Source organism: Gekko japonicus, unplaced genomic scaffold (genome assembly GCF_001447785.1).
Source record: "Gekko japonicus isolate JY-2015 unplaced genomic scaffold, Gekko_japonicus_V1.1 scaffold34, whole genome shotgun sequence".
In the NCBI taxonomy this organism is placed as follows: domain Eukaryota; kingdom Metazoa; phylum Chordata; class Lepidosauria; order Squamata; family Gekkonidae; genus Gekko; species Gekko japonicus.
In genome coordinates, this window is record NW_015173673.1 from 927,307 (window position 1) to 942,956 (window position 15,650).

The following is a 15,650-nucleotide window of genomic DNA, read 5'->3' on the forward strand; positions in this document are numbered from 1 at the left end:
GCAAGTAATGTAAAAAGGTAGCATTGCATATAGTCTTACGGGATTTTGTCTACAAATAGTTGTAAGGCACTAGGGCCCAGTATTCAAGACAGGCAAATGGGAGGTGGGGGGGTTGTCATCTGTCTTCTCCTACACATACTGGAGGGGTAAATGGTAGCATTTAAATGGAGCAAATTATAACTTGTGAATGGTGGTGCATATTATCACTTGGAAATCTTCCTCCACTTCAGTTAAACTGCTTTAAAATGTGCATGCAATTCCAACCTGAATTGTTCAGGACTTGAAGACAGTATCAAGACATTGAATTGCAAGGTTGCAGGAAGCCAGCTAAGATCAGAGAGCACTATTTTATCATTAGGAAAAGGTAAAGTGCTGCCCTTGAACAGTGTCATGGATAATTGTGGCAAAACTAGCCCCATCACTGAATGGCCTGGTTTCTGTTCATGGTTTTTGTGAGTATGTGTGCACACATGTGTGTGTATTGACCATGCAATTGGGAACCATTATGGGTTCCTACAATATATATGTCAATTGCCTTCCCACATACCCAGGTATTTTGCTAGTGGTACACATTGAAAAGGCTGGTAGGCACTTCTCTAGTTTGGTTGTTCTGAACCTTTGGTGTGTTCCTGACACCCAGTGATGTCCTGTCTACTATAAAAGCACATCTGAGTTCAATAAAGCAGCATGTGGAAGGCCCTTCCCAAAATTGGCACTCATGTGGCGAAATAAATAAAGCAGAAATAAAATAAATGGAAGGAGTGAGCTTGAGCCCCCATGCAATACCAACTTATCACATGACCAATCCTGGGTAAAACTCAAGTATTTTTAGCTTTTGTTTCTGTTATAAATGTCTAGAAGAGGAGGGCATTCTTTATTGTCCCTCCCAGATTTTATCTTCTGTTAGTTACTAGGTTTTTGTATACCATCTATTTGAGCTATTGTACCAAATTGTACCATCTTGACGTGTTGTCTTGTGCCTTGCCTCTTAAAAAGCTTTTACCAATCCACCAACATTTAAATATCTGAATATGGGAATTTTTTTCTAAATTGTATCTAAATGGAATAAAATTCTTCTGTTGCCCTCCTCTCCTGTGATTTATCTCACTGTGATGTCAAGAAAATCCAGCATAGTGAACCCAGATTTTATCTGTAAGCTCTCTTTCAGTCATGTAAAGGAGCAGGCCATTGTAGTTTCTTAATGGTTGTGAGGCCCTGATCTGGATCAGGCATGCAGCGCAGCCGCTCCAGGAGCTCTTGTTCCCCCTCTCTACCTTTTCAAGTGCCAAAAACAGCTGTGGGGGGCTGTTTCTGCACCTGAGAAGGCATGGGAGGGGGGCAGAGGTCCTGGGGCCACCAAGCCACATTTCCAATCCAGAGTGGGGCCTCACAGGAATTCTTTTGATGCTACAGTGGCTTCCAAAACAGTGTTGGTGGCCATGGGATGGACCTGCGCCGCTGTCAAGTTTAGTTTGGCTCTTAATGGTGCATTTGTTCCACTAGTGTACAAGGTTAACCCAAAGTGACTTCCCACAATTCAAAAAATACAATTTAAACAAATGAAACAATATAAGAAGCTACATCTTCAGCCAGTCATGAATTCACTAGGACAGCTCATCCAAGGCGACAGGTTGCAAGCCACAGGCCAAGGGCCAAGTGTTCTTGACCCATTCTAAAGGTTCATACCTTTGGTCAAGCTTTATCCCTGTAATAGGAAAGGAAAACAAAAGATGAGTTAGATCTTACAGAGTTGGCAGGAGCCCTCTTCAGTCTTTTCATCTTTAAGTCTACTAGTTGCTTATATACTATATACACTTTGTCCATGGTTGATCCTTAGAAAAAGATTTGTTGCAGAACTTTATTTGAAGAGCTTTACTTGGCAATGTCCTTCAGAAAGATTCCTGTTATGTAACTGCCAGGAGCAGTATTAGATTTTAGTGGATGTGCTTTGTTCCTTGAGATTCTTTCGAGAGCTGATTTTACCACAGTTAATCTACATTTTTAATTAACAGCTTCAATTATGGTCCAGTTTCTTTAATTCAAAGTCTTATCAAATTCCAAGAGTTATAGTCAGATTTACTTTGTTCTGCAAGGAATGTAGAATCCCCTGAGGTAGCTGCAAATTTATCAGACTCTTTAACTGTGTTGTTATTTTAAGCACAGTTAAACCATGTCTAAATGGATGTAAAGAAACATTGTTGTTTTTGTCAATAAGATCAATAGTAAAAATGCATCTTTGTCCAGAGAAGAACAGAAAGCCTTTAGAGAAGCACTAAAGTTAGAATTCAGCATATCTGGAGGAAAACAGTCTAATTGAGATTCAAATCCCAAATTGGTCTCCTGATTCAAATCCCAAATTGGTCACCTGACATGAAGACTCTTACTGTGCTAAAATGTTTCTGCAGTTTGCTGATTTTGGCTGTGCTGGTATTGCAATATATTTTTGCTATTTTTTTCCTATTGAATTTTCTCTTTGATAGTTGCTTATGGTGTTTGCTGATCTTAATTGTTGGTATTAATGCTTTCTGCTTTTGTTGTGTTGAATTTCTTTTTAGGGGTTTGTATTAGCTGGAAGGCTGAATACAGATGTTAAATATAAGCATAAAAATCAACTTGAAATGCTGCAGGGCATAAGTCAACAATAAAATAGCCACCAAAGAGAACACACATTTATTTTGGGTGGGTGACAGCCTAGCTGCCAGTTGGTAGAGTTAACACAATATGGCCTCTGAACTTACAACCTCCCAAGTTCATGTGAGGAGTCACTCTCTTAAATAACATAGACCTGGTCAATGTAGGACTTAAAGCACTAAACTGACATCTTCCCCAAATACAAATGGCAATCACCTTCTTGCAATGGCTCCAGGAAAAAGTTGCACCACCACCAATGCTCCCTCTAAGCTGTGGAGTCTTGTGAGCAAAAATTGTGAGAAAAAATTCTACTTTGTCAGCTACCGGCATTAAAGTTAACATAAGAACATAAGAGACGCCAATGTTGGGTCAGGCCAAAGGCCCATCCAGCCCAACACTCTGTATCACACAGTGGCCACAAATACCAGTGCCATCAGGAGGTCCACCAGTGGGGCCAGGACATTAGAAGCCCCTGAACTCGACTAGTTGTGAGGAGGTGATTTGGCTGCTGCATAAATTAGTTTGCTCTGGAGCCATCCTTCCTGAGCGAAGGCAAAAATGTGTGAGCCAGAGGCTAAAAAATTGTGAGCTAGCTTACACTAACTCAGCTTAGAGGGAACACTGACCACCACTTTCTTGATGCAGGTTACATAAAGACAGCCCTATGTACAACATGCTGCAGTTGTAGATGTCTAGATTGCACTGGAGCATGCAACCTAGTAGCAAGTCTATGTTATCCATAAAGAGGTGCAGCTGGAGTATCAACGGAAGCTGTTATAAAAGCCCTTTTGATCATACTGGCCACCAGAGGCCAGGATCATATCCAGAAATACTCACAGAGTGTGAATTTGAATTTTGAAAGAAGTGTGTTCTCCCATCTAAGATAAGATGAAACAATCCATTATTGCCTGCACCCCATCATACATGACTGTCTTATCTGGATTGGGTTGACACCCACATTCAGTTTATTTCTGACTTGACTCTTTTGGACCTCCTACAACTGGATCTGCTGGAAATGAAAAACATTAGTTTAATATGCATATTGATACCATTTCACCCTAAACCTTTATATACATTCTTGTGGGACTCCAGACAGTGGTTACTTACAGAATGTAACAGTAATCTTCAGCAGTGCCTTGTGCTAGCTACTTGCAGAGTGGAGCAGCACCATACCATGCCTCCTAACTCCCAGATTCCACAGCTAGATTGGAGAATAATGAGGTCAATGACATAAAGAGCTGCTGAGGGGTGGATAAGAATGAACAGTGTCTCACCCCCCCTCCACACCCCGAATCTTTTGGAGCAGACGTGGTAGCCTGTATTGGGCTTCCACTTGTGAAAGAAGTGCTGAAAAGTAAATTTAATTCAGCAGTTTTCAGGAGTGGCTAACAAAGTGCTTCTCATTGTTTACAAACAGGATATTAATGACAGTAAGTAATTTCATAAAGAAATTCTGTAATGTGCCAAATAGTCCCCAAAGTATTTTTACAGTTACAGGTAAGGTTATGGCAAGCTCTATGGTAAGAATTTATTTTAGAGAAAGGTTTATCATATATAAGAAATCCCATCCCACTTGTAATCCTTGCTTTCTCTTTTCCTACCTGCCTTTGCCTCCTCCTTCCCACCCATCTCTGCTACCTCCTTTATTTATTATTTATTTATTTTAATAGACTTTTACCCCGCCCTACAAGCAAAGCTGGCTCGGGGCGGCTCACAACAGTATAAAACAATACAATATAAATATAAGTTATAAAATTCATTAAACACAAATTCTAAAATCATACATATAATATACTAAAGTGCTAGTAGTGATTCCTCAGCGTACAGTCAGTCCCTTGATCTTCAGTTATTCAGGCAATCAGGTTGGGTGGTAGTTGGGGATCCAGAGGGGTCAGGCTCTCTTCAGGAGCTATCACATATCAGCGATGGTTGGCGGTGGTGGCGGCTCCAAAAGCCTGGTGGAAGAGCTCTGTTTTACAGGCCCTGCGGAACTGCAACAGGTCCCGCAGGGCCCTGATCTCTTCCAGGAGCTCATTCCACCAGAGGGGAGCCCCCACCGAAAAAGCCTGAGCCCTGGTTGTCGCTAACCTGGTCTCCTTGATGTTCGGGAGAGCCAGCCGGTTCTGGGTCCCCGATCGAAGTGCTATCTGGGAAACATGGGGAAAGGCAGTCCCTGTAGGTCCCTGGCCATAAAGGGCATTAAAGGTCATAACCAGCACCTTGAAACGAATCTGGTATGCTATAGGCAGCCAGTGCAGCGCCTTTAGCACAGGTTGGATGTGCTCCCGTATAGGGGTGCTCATCAGCAACCTGGCCATGGCATTCTGCACCAGCTGCAGCCTCCGGATTTGGGACAAGGGCAGCCCCATGTAGAGAGCACTACAGTAATCCAGTCTCGAGGTGACCATTGCATGGATCACTGTTGCCAAGTCATTGCGTTCGAGGAAGGGAGCCCAGCTGCCTGATCAGCTTGAGATGGTAAAAGGCCGACTTGGCAGTGGCTGCTACCTGGGCCTCCATTGTTAAGGAGGCATCTAGGAGCACTCTCAAACTCCTAACCTCTGGCGATGGCACCAATGGCGCCCCATCGAAGGTCAGGAGTGGGATCCCTACCCCCGGACTGCTCCGACTCAGGCAAAGGACCTCCGTCTTTGTTGGATTCAATTTCAGCCGGATCAGCCTAAGCCAACCAGCCACCGCTTGTAACGCCAGGTTTAGGTCTTCCAGTTTGGAGTTGGACTAACCGCCGAACAGCAGATAGAGCTGGGTGTCATCTGCGTACTGGTGACAACCCAGTCCATACCTCCGGGCAATCTGAGCAAGAGGGCACATATAGATGTTGAAAAGCATCGGATACAATACTGCCCCTTGGGGCACTCCACATTCCAGCGGGTGCCTTCGGGACAGCTGATCCCCTAGCACCACTCTTTGTCCCCGGCCTTGGAGAAAGGAAACAAGCCATTGCAGGGCCAGTCCCTGGACTCCAGTGTTGGCGAGGCGATGGATCAGTAGCTGATGGTCAACCGTATCAACCTATTATAGCTGCCTACTTGCTTCTTCCACCTGCCACTGCTATCTTCTCCTTCCTCTTCTTATCCATTGCTGCCTCTGTCTTCTTCCCTCTCCCCATCCTTGTGCCACAGTTTCCCTCTCTCCCCTCAGCTCCGTACTTTGAAAAAAAGTGCTGTTAGGTAATGCCATAATGCCACCCGTAATCTTGTAAGATCTCAGTTTTACAAAATTATCGGTGCATGGCTTGCTCCCCCAGAGGAGGGGAGGTTGATCTGCAGGCCTAGGGATTCCCTCCAGATTTGTAGAAATATTTCCCTTTTTGTACCTAGCCTTATTGTGGGGATGTTTTGATTTGTACTCTGTGGCCAAATCCACAATTACATATAGTTGTCATTGTAAGTTGTCTTAGCAACTTGGGGTACAGTTATAGCTTTCTCAGTGATAATGATTCCATGATTTCTTCAGGTCTCCCAAGAAAGTCAAACCAGATCAGAACTAGCAGAAAAAAGCATCGCTTAGTCAGCTCCGTCTTCTTTCAAAATGTTGAAGCAATGCATTTGTATTTATTTAGAATACCGTTCTCACAACAACAGCCCTGTGAGATAGGCCAGTCTGAGAGTTTGTGACAGGCTCAAAGTTGCCCAGTGAGCTTCCACTGTAGAACCCAGATTGCCATGGAAGCTAGTCTTACACTCTGTTCACTACACCACACAGGACCTCAGTGTACAGTAGCTTGTAAATGTGGTGCAGCATCACACAGTATGACACACTGTGCTTTTAGAAAAATGCAGTTGGAGAAAGCCCAGATCTTATCTGACTTCTTATGTTCCTTTAGATAGGATGGCATTGTCTTTTAGCAACATCAATATGGTTTCGCCTGTAGCCCAGTCTTGACTGGGTGGAGGTCTGCATCTCACAGCAGTTTAGCAAAAAGGGCCAAGTGTTGAGGCATTAGGCTATTAATAGCATTTGCCCAGTCTTGACCCACCAGGCAAGAACACACAGTGCACACTTGGAAGTGAGGCCTTTTCCCAATCACTTGGTTAGAGATGACAGGTTTCCTCGTGTTTCTGTTCTTGGGCCTGTTTCCCTCTGCACTATGAAGCAAAGGGGAAAGTTCTTGAAATGAACTTCATAAATGAAGCATAACTTTGGAATCCATGCCAAGAGATTGGTTAGGAAGGTGGCCTTGAGGAGGTGAGATGGGGAATCCATGCCTGCAAGCTTTTGTGTAGCTGTTTCCTGAGGGAGAGGAATTTCTTCATATAATCTCTCCAACTTGATATAAATGTGAATAATAGGCGGCAGTATGGTGTAATGGTTAGTGTGTTAGGTAGGATCTGGGACACTCAAGATCAGATCCCTACTTTGCCATGTAAGCTAGCTGGATGACCTTGGGTCCGTCACACTCTCTCTAACTAACCTGCCTTACCGGGTTGTTGTGAGGATAAAATGGAGGAGAGAATGATGTAAGTTGCTTCGGGTTCCCATTGAGGAGAAAAACCAGGATATAAAGGAAGTTAAATATGTGCAGGTTACTTTCTTTTCTGCATCCCTGGGACTACCTGCTTGGGTATGAAATGCTTCAGGATCACAGAGGTGTGCTAGGCCATAAATGTCAGAACAAAATTCCTTGGGTGTGAGAAACTGTAAGTCTCTTCATCTCTAACTCTTGTTGGTACAGAAATGCCTGCTTGTGAATCAGTCCTGTACTACAACTGTTCCTTCATAATCATTAGCCTCTCATGTCTGATTGAAGCTATTACCAGACTGATACCAGCAGCAGTGAAGTGGGAATGGCAGTCATTCACATCCCAGAGAACGTAAAGGGATGCATTTAGGGGTGCTGCTTGGTTGGAAGCCACATCTATGTCCTGCCCCCATTTTTTTGTGTGGGAGCAGGTTTAATTCCCTCCTATAGCAGTGTTGCTAGTCATAGTCACTTTCCTTATAGAATTCAGTGGAGGTCATAGAGAGTTGAGCAGTCTATGATCTTCGTATTCCTGTCTCTTAGGCTAAACGTTGAGTCTGCTTACCTGGAAGCAAGCAATATGGCACAGTCCATACTTGTTCTTAGACCTGACCCTCAGTCCCAGTTCTCAGCCGTCTATGATCAGGCTGTGATAACCTGGGTGATGGCAGTTTGCTCACCATACATTCTGTGCTTATGTGTTTTATAGCTGAATGCTAGGATGGAATCCATGCATTGGAGGCTAGGGAAGAGCTCTGACTCACACTAAGCCCTGCTTATTCACAGATTCAAAGAGCCTTAATAACGCTTCCATACAGAGCCAATGTGGTACAGTTGTTAAAATGTTAAACTGGGATCTAAGAGACCCAGATTTGAGCACCTGGTCTGTCATGGAAGCTTGCTGGTTGACTTTGAGCTCTGGCCTAATGTACTTCACACTGTTGTTGTGAGGACAAAATGGTGAGGAGAATGATGTAAGCTGCTTTGGGTCCCCACTGGGGAGAAAGGTGAAGTATAAATGAAGCAAATCAATAAATATGGGATTAACTAGATTTTACCTTCCAAGGTACACACTTGGTTCTCTAAAACAATAAAACCCTGTATTTAGTCATTCCAGGTAGAAATCTGATTACCTATTCCTTCATAACCACAGCAATACAAGCATTTGTTCCCATGCCCATTGCTTACTGCTTTGATCAACTTGCCAGTCTAGTGAGTATTTTACCATCCCTGCAGTCTCTCTGGAGAGGGCTGTCGTCATCTGTAACTAGGTGGTTGCTGTTCTGGGTGTGTAGGAGTGTTACTGGCACAGATGCTTTATCAGCTTGTTAAGTGCATACCAGATTGTTGCTGTTATTTATTAATCCTCTTTTTTTTTTAAGTATTTTTATCCTTCCACCGGAAAACAAAAAAGTTTGAAGAAGCCATCTAAGGAATCCTTTCTCTGAAAGTTATTTCTGAGTTGCTTTCAGTTTGAGTCCTGTTGAGAGTTCGTTTTTGAAAATACAGAAGATTGAGGTCCAGTGCTTCACTTGTGAATGGTGGAGATGGGAATGAGCTGATATTCGGTTTAGTTTATTGTAGCTGCCTTTTTGCTTGATGTGAAAGGCCACCTGCAGTGCAGCAGAGAAGTGGCAGGGAACTTGTTCAACAGCCTTTTTGACTGAATTTATTGGGCTGAAGTTAGTCATTTTGTTTAATTCTTTTTCCTTTCTTGTGTAGGAGATGCATCGTCGTTTTGAAAATGCTCCTGACTCAGCCAAGACTAAAGCTTTGCAGACTGTTATAGAAATGAAGGTAAGATATTTTAGCATAGCAGAATGAACAATCAGCTTAAAAAAAAATGTGTAGTATTTAGGAAATCAAGTTGCATTGTTATAGAGGCAGCACAAGATATAGTTGCCATTCCCGTTGAGGCCTGGAGATCACTGAACTTCACATCATAAATAAGAAAATATTTTCATAATCACAAGAGCTCAAAAAGCCCCTTTTATCAGAATCAAAGGCTTGGACAGGGTATTTATTTATCTTTGAACTGCAGTGCAGACCAACAGACTGTTTTTGAGAATTTGCTTCGTTACAAAATGGTTTTTCCATACACGTGGTTATTAATGTGGTTATTTGGGTCCCAGCCAATAGTTAGAAAAAGTTATTTACATCCAACCAAAATAAACAGTTATACCCTTATGCTGCTGTAGGCAGGGGTTTTTTTCCTTACACATCAGTTAGGCCTTAAGAGCATTGGTTGGCTTTGGCACATGGCTTTGGCAAAGAACATCTAGTAAAACTAAAATAGCAATTGGCCATGACATGTGCAAAAATGGATGGAAGGTATAGTGAAGTCTGGTTGAACAGGCACTACTTTTTCCCTTTTGGAAAGCGATATGAGCAGATGCTCAAGATCATTCCAAAAAATGAATATATATTAATCAGTAGAGTTCTTTACCTCAAGCTTAAACTTACATAGCTGAGCCCATAAAATGTTTATTACCCAGCCTTCTTTGTTGGTTATTGAGTCTTCGGATGCTTGCTTTCTTATGAATGAAAGTAAATTTGGAAAGTAAAGCCAGGACAGCAGATCTTATGGATTCAGTGGCTGGATTCATACATCTTTGGATATTATTGTAATATTCAGTTCCCATCCGGACAGGAAAATCCAGCATCTGGGTTATTTCAGCAGTGCAGGGATCACTGACTGGTTGAAAGGAATTAGGAGTTTTAAAGTTACATTAATCATTTTTCAACGGGCAGGAAACTGCAGAAGAGAAGTGTGGCTGTTTGCCCCGGGGCAAACTAACATGCAGTAAAGCGATCAGACCTACTGTGGAGGTTCTGTGGAGGTACTGTGGAGCTTCCGTGGGTAGGGAGAGGTGCCGATCACAACACACGCCTGCGCGCAATGAAGAAGCGCACGGCGCGGCGAACTGGTTTTCTTTTTTTGTGTACACTATGAATGCGCATGCTCCGTTGGGTGCGTGTGCGCATCCACGAAGACTTGGGGGGGAAAAAACCCTTTTCCGCAAGGGGACATGGGTAGGCGCCGGATGCCACCGGAAACGCGATCAGACGCCCGCCCTTGCCCCGCAGTTTCTGGAAACTAGTACCTCCAAGGTACTAGTTTTTTGCTGCGCTTTTTCGGTAGGAAGCCTCAGTTGTGCCACGGAAGCGCTACGCTTCCCAGATGTGCTGGTGAGATCGCGACCGGAAACTCCGCTTGTCTTCCGTATCTCTTGCGTGGCTAATGTTGCGTGTGACCGCAGCCATTAATCATTTTTCAGTATATCTGACATGTACTACTGTTGGAATGAGTGGGAAGCAGTTTTCTGTTTAAAAGCTTTATGCTTTGTTGGGTCCATATTCATAACATGGTTCCATCCTTTTTTCTGACTTCAGAATATTAGATACTGATCCCAAATGGAAGCATAATCATTTAGTCTTTATTAGGATTTCACTGGAGGTGCCTATTTAGCCAGTACCTGACTACCGAACGATATATAGCACAGTGACTTTGAGAACAATTCCATGGGGCCAGTTGCAAACTGCCTGTACTCAAAACCTCTTGCTTTAGCAGTATGTCAAGAAGAAACTGAACATATTGCTACTTATCTTTGAAGGACTCTAAGATCTCCTCCATGGAGCGTGGACTCAGAGATCTGGAAGAAGAGATCCAGATGTTGAAATCGAATGGAGCACTCAGCACAGAAGAACGCGAGGAAGAAATGAAACAAATGGAAGTGTATCGTAGCCATTCCAAATTCATGAAAAATAAGGTAATAAGTAAATAATGTTTGTCAAACGACTAGAATCCACTTACCTAATAGATCTTTAACATATCACATGTGGATCTTCTAAGCACCATTCCCCAATGTGGCACCCACCTTATGTTTCAGAAACATAGACAAGGCCTTGCCTGGTAGAGACTGTGGTTGGCAGCTGGTTCCCATGTTGAAACAGCTGCTGCAAGAGGAATGGAAAAGCTGTGAATTTCCTAAGGTGCAGGCCTCATGTCAGGGATGAAAGTAAATATGGTTGTTTTTGTTCATGATGATTACCAATGTGGCTGTCCATGATCCATTGCATTAGAGTAACAACAACAAAAAACCTTACCAAGAGCTGCAAATATGTGTCAGTCCTTAATTGAGGCTGGTAATTCAAAATCTGCACACTCATATCCTGTTTCAGTGAATGTTGAATTACGTCTGCATAATTAAATAGCCCTTTTAAAGTAGCATAGCATCCGTTACCCTTCCCCTTTATTCTGGGAATTGTTTCTCATGTTTTGGCTAACACTTGAGGGATGTGTCTCTGCAGAAGCTCTGATTCAAATACTATGCACTTGAAGAACAAAAGATATTTACATTATTCTAGGGCCCATTAATACCTCTATCAAAACACATCCTGAATTTAATTATAAAGCAGTATTGGATGGATGGTTTGTGTTTGAAGTAAACAGAAAACAACACAGTAATAACATGAGAGAAGAACTTAAACCCAGATTTCTCACTTGTTAAGTTACAAGTACATGATAATGTCCGGGCAGAGGGGATGGCAGCCTTCGAGGAAAAATGGCATGAGGTTGCCCCTCATGCTGTTTCTGAGGGTTCTCTGTCCCTCAGGATAAACCTTTTTGGGAGCTCAATGGGTTGCCACAGGAGGGGAAGATGAGAAAGTTGTGTTCTGCTGGTGAAAGTGCCTTCTGTGAAAGGAAAACCTTTGAATGCAACCTCCTATTTCTTAAGTAAAGTCATTATTTGATAAGGTTTTAGAACAGCATGGGGTTGGATTCAAAGATTTGTGAACTCCACTTACACAGTGGATCTTTCTCACTTCTATCTGTCTTCTGCTGCCCCCCCCCCCCCCCCCCCCACCTCTTGAATGTAGCTTGTGGAACCCTTGGAAACAGCATGCGGTATGGTACAGGAAGGTGTAGTTCATGGGAAATCTGTGGAAATTGCAGAGCCCCCCTCCCCAAAGTGGAAGTGCTTCTGTTTGTGCAAAGGCCATGTGAGCTCTAGCCCACAGATACTTTAAAGAATCCTGTCAGTCCTTCTACCCCGATATGGATACGAGTATTGAATTTGCTGGCTCTTTACATTGCCACTGTGTTGCCTGAGGAAGACTGAAAACATTTAATATCAATGTAAAAAAATAATAATGTCGTGGCAGGTAGAGCAACTGAAGGAAGAGCTAAATGCCAAAGAGGCTCAAGGGGAAGAGCTGAAAAAGAGAGTGGCTGGTCTTCAGACTGAGGTCTCTGCCGTAAGATTGATTTCTCTGTGTGCAGTGGCCGCTCACTTGGGTTCTGCTGACTTGGTTGCTTTCTGGGCAGCTTATACTTTGCTTACCTTGCATTCTGCAATTATGAAGGGCACTCAGACTAACTGGTATTACTCTGCTCTGTTTCTGTCCCTTGTTCACATCTGGTTAGTCTGTAACCCACTCTGAACATGCCGTTCTGTTTTTTTTTTTTTTAAGGGGTCTTGTACAATATGAGAACTGACTCTTTTCTTGCCAAGTTCTAAAAAAAAAGGTCATGTGTTAGCGATGCATGTACTGAGCTCGTAGAAACAAGGGCCCATATAAAATCTGACCGACATTCTGTTTGCATGCCTATGATTCTCTCTTTGTTAGGGGCTCTGTAATTTTAATAAATAGCGTGCAAGGCCAGAAGCAGAATTGTAGACCTTGTGCTTTTTCCTTTTCCTGTATGGCCTTGATCCAGAAAATGAATTTGATGCTTTGGGCTGTTTCAAGACTTCAACTTATTGTAGTCAGCATATTTGATTACAGTTTCTTGGATAAAAACAAATTAATGCTTGATGCTGTCTCTGAGGCTGAAAGGGAAGCTGTTTTTCTACATGAAAACAGTTGCAATCTTACTCTAACTGCTTTACTCTTTTCTAATGTAATATTCGTTGTATCTGAACTGTGTGGTTTGAAGACTTTGTAAACCTGTTTCACTTTTAAAATGTTCTTCCCTCGTGTACAGATGTGACTGTCTAATTTTTTCTGAGATGTATTGGGGGTTAATAGTGCTTGATGCTAAGCACTGCGTAAGAGTTAAATGAAACCATCTCTGCCTGTGGGTTTGTAGCTAATGCAGAAAATTGGAGGGGGGGTGCTAAAGGAATAAAAGGAACAGGAGGCTGAAAGAGAAAATACCTTGACTTGAGAAGGGGGACAGAACATTTTTCTCCAGGTGTGTTGGCAACCCTATGCATAGGTAGAAGTGGAAGGACAGCTATTGCCTTCTGTCAGTATTTGTGGTTGCTCCTGTGGTTGCCTCTTCTCTCTTCCCCACCCTTCCAAGCAGTCATTTTTGGCATGCAGCGAAAACTTGGAAATGGTCAGCTTTTTCCTGTTTGTCATCAATAATGGCTGGCTGCCAGGGCCAGCCAAAATTCGTGGACTCCTGAAAAATGCTGTGACAAAAATCATGTAAAAGCAAGGGCAGTAGGCTGCAGCAGTCAGAGGAAGATAATATGGTTTTTTTCCCTCATCTTCACAGGTAGGAAATAGAAAGAGAATGAACACCCATCCTCCTGATACGGTTACACCTCTGTTTCTTCCCATTTTTTCAATAGCACCTAGAAACTCTGTATTTTAAAAATTGACTTCTCAAGGTCAAAATGTTTATTAGTTTATTTCTACTCTGGGAAATGTATTACAGCTGCCTCTGTTTGCACATGCATGCTTTGCACATATTTTTTCACCCCACCTTTCTTCCTATTTGAGGCCGTTTAAAAACATAATTGTACAGCAAAACAGAAAAGGGTGATATTGCTGTAATGCTGTCAAGTAATAAATCAAGCTGATGTATCTTCCATTCATCCAAGCTGAACAACTCCCAGTTCTTAAAACCAATGTTTTTATTCATGCCATTCTTTATTTAGGGCTAAAGACAGCGTAGGTTATGACAATCAGTTTTTCTGATTTTCCCATTGTGTCACTTTCTGATTTTCAGCAAGCGGCAAGGGTCATTGCCAGAAATAAAGTAATATGTATATCAGCTACAGTTCAGCAGTCTTCATGAAAGAGCACTGTTTTTTAAAATGCTTAAAATTGTTTTGTGAATATACTTGCACAAAACATGCATACAGTAAGCTTTACTCTCTTTTTTATTTCTTGATTTGGCTTTATGCTATTTAAATATTTGAATTTATTTTAAATTGGTATTAAATGATCTCTTTGACAGTTCCGTATATTTTCTGCGATGCCTTAATGTGCATTTGGTAACTAGTCTTCTGTTTGGTTCCTCCATTAGATTGGTCAAGTGAAACAGGAGCTGTCACGCAAAGACACTGAACTGCTGGCCTTACAGACAAAGTTGGAAACTCTCACAAACCAGTTTTCTGATAGCAAACAACACATTGACGTCCTCAAAGAGTCCCTCACAGCTAAAGAGCAGAGAGCTGCCATTCTGCAAACAGAGGTGAATGAGATGTGTTTGAAGTATTGCTGTTTATCAGTTACATTGGGCTTTTTAAATTGGGGGACAGTGCACAGATGTAACAGTGCTGAAATGCTAACCCTGACTATGGTAGAATAGTAGCACACTGCCAAAAGAAGAACCCTGTTGGATCAGACTTGAGGGTCCATGTAGTCCAGTACCCTATTTCCAAAAGTAGTCACCATGTCTGTCTAGAGGATGATTAAAGTATTCAAACAAAGCATGCATATGAATACGTAGAGCTGCCTTATAAAAAGTAAACATTGGTCTCCCTAGCCCAGCGTTGTCAGCTCTGACTGGCAACTGTTCTCCAGGTGGAGAGAAGTCAAGTCCAACATCTGTTATATGTGAGATTCTTTAACAGAAATTGCTAGGGATCGAACCTGGGATCTTATTTATTTATTTTTACAATTTATTTAATTTTTATCCCGCCCTCCCCACTGGGGCGGGCTAAGGGCGGCTTACAACATATATGCAATATAGTAAAACACACAGTAGTTAAAACCATCACAATTTCAAAATGCTAGCAAGTACAGGTAATAGATGATGGTGGCGTACTTTCAGCATCCAGATGACATAAGAACATAAGAGACACCAATGTTGGATCAGGCCAAAGGCCCATCCAGTACAACACTCTGTATCACACAGTGGCCAAAAATATCAGTGCCATCAGGGGGTCCACCAGTGGGGCCAGGACATTAGAAGCCCTCCCACTGTTGACCAGTGTTCATAAGAACATAAGAGACGCCAGTGTTGGATCAGGCCAAAGGCCCATCCAGTCCAACACTCTGTATCACACAGTGGCCAGAAATACCAGTGCCATCAGGAGGTCCACCAGTAGGGCCAGGACATTAGAAGCCATCCCCCTGTTGACCCCCCCAAGCACCAAGAAGACAGAGCATCACTTGCCCCAGAGTCCCTATCTATACCTTGTGGCTAATAGCCACTGATGGACCTCTGCTCCATATGCTTATCTAATTCCCTTTTGAAGCCGTCCATGCTTGTAGCCACCACCACTTCCTGTGGCAGTGAATTCCAAGTGTTAATCACTCTTTGGGTGAAGAAGTACTTCCTTTGATCCGTTCT

At 42.7% G+C, this 15,650-nt stretch overlaps 1 protein-coding gene across 6 annotated transcripts in view; it reads left to right on the top strand.

Moving 5' to 3' along the window:
• The window catches only part of ERC1 (ELKS/RAB6-interacting/CAST family member 1), a 296,094-nt gene that overhangs the window by 46,109 nt on the left and 234,335 nt on the right, over nucleotides 1-15,650 (top strand). For all 6 annotated transcript variants that reach the window (XM_015422884.1, XM_015422885.1, XM_015422886.1 and 3 more), the window contains exons 4-7: nucleotides 8,837-8,911; nucleotides 10,729-10,884; nucleotides 12,281-12,364; nucleotides 14,379-14,546. In XM_015422884.1, coding sequence (XP_015278370.1) covers nucleotides 8,837-8,911; nucleotides 10,729-10,884; nucleotides 12,281-12,364; nucleotides 14,379-14,546 — 483 coding nt within the window. The remainder of the gene's footprint in view (nucleotides 1-8,836; nucleotides 8,912-10,728; nucleotides 10,885-12,280; nucleotides 12,365-14,378; nucleotides 14,547-15,650) is intronic.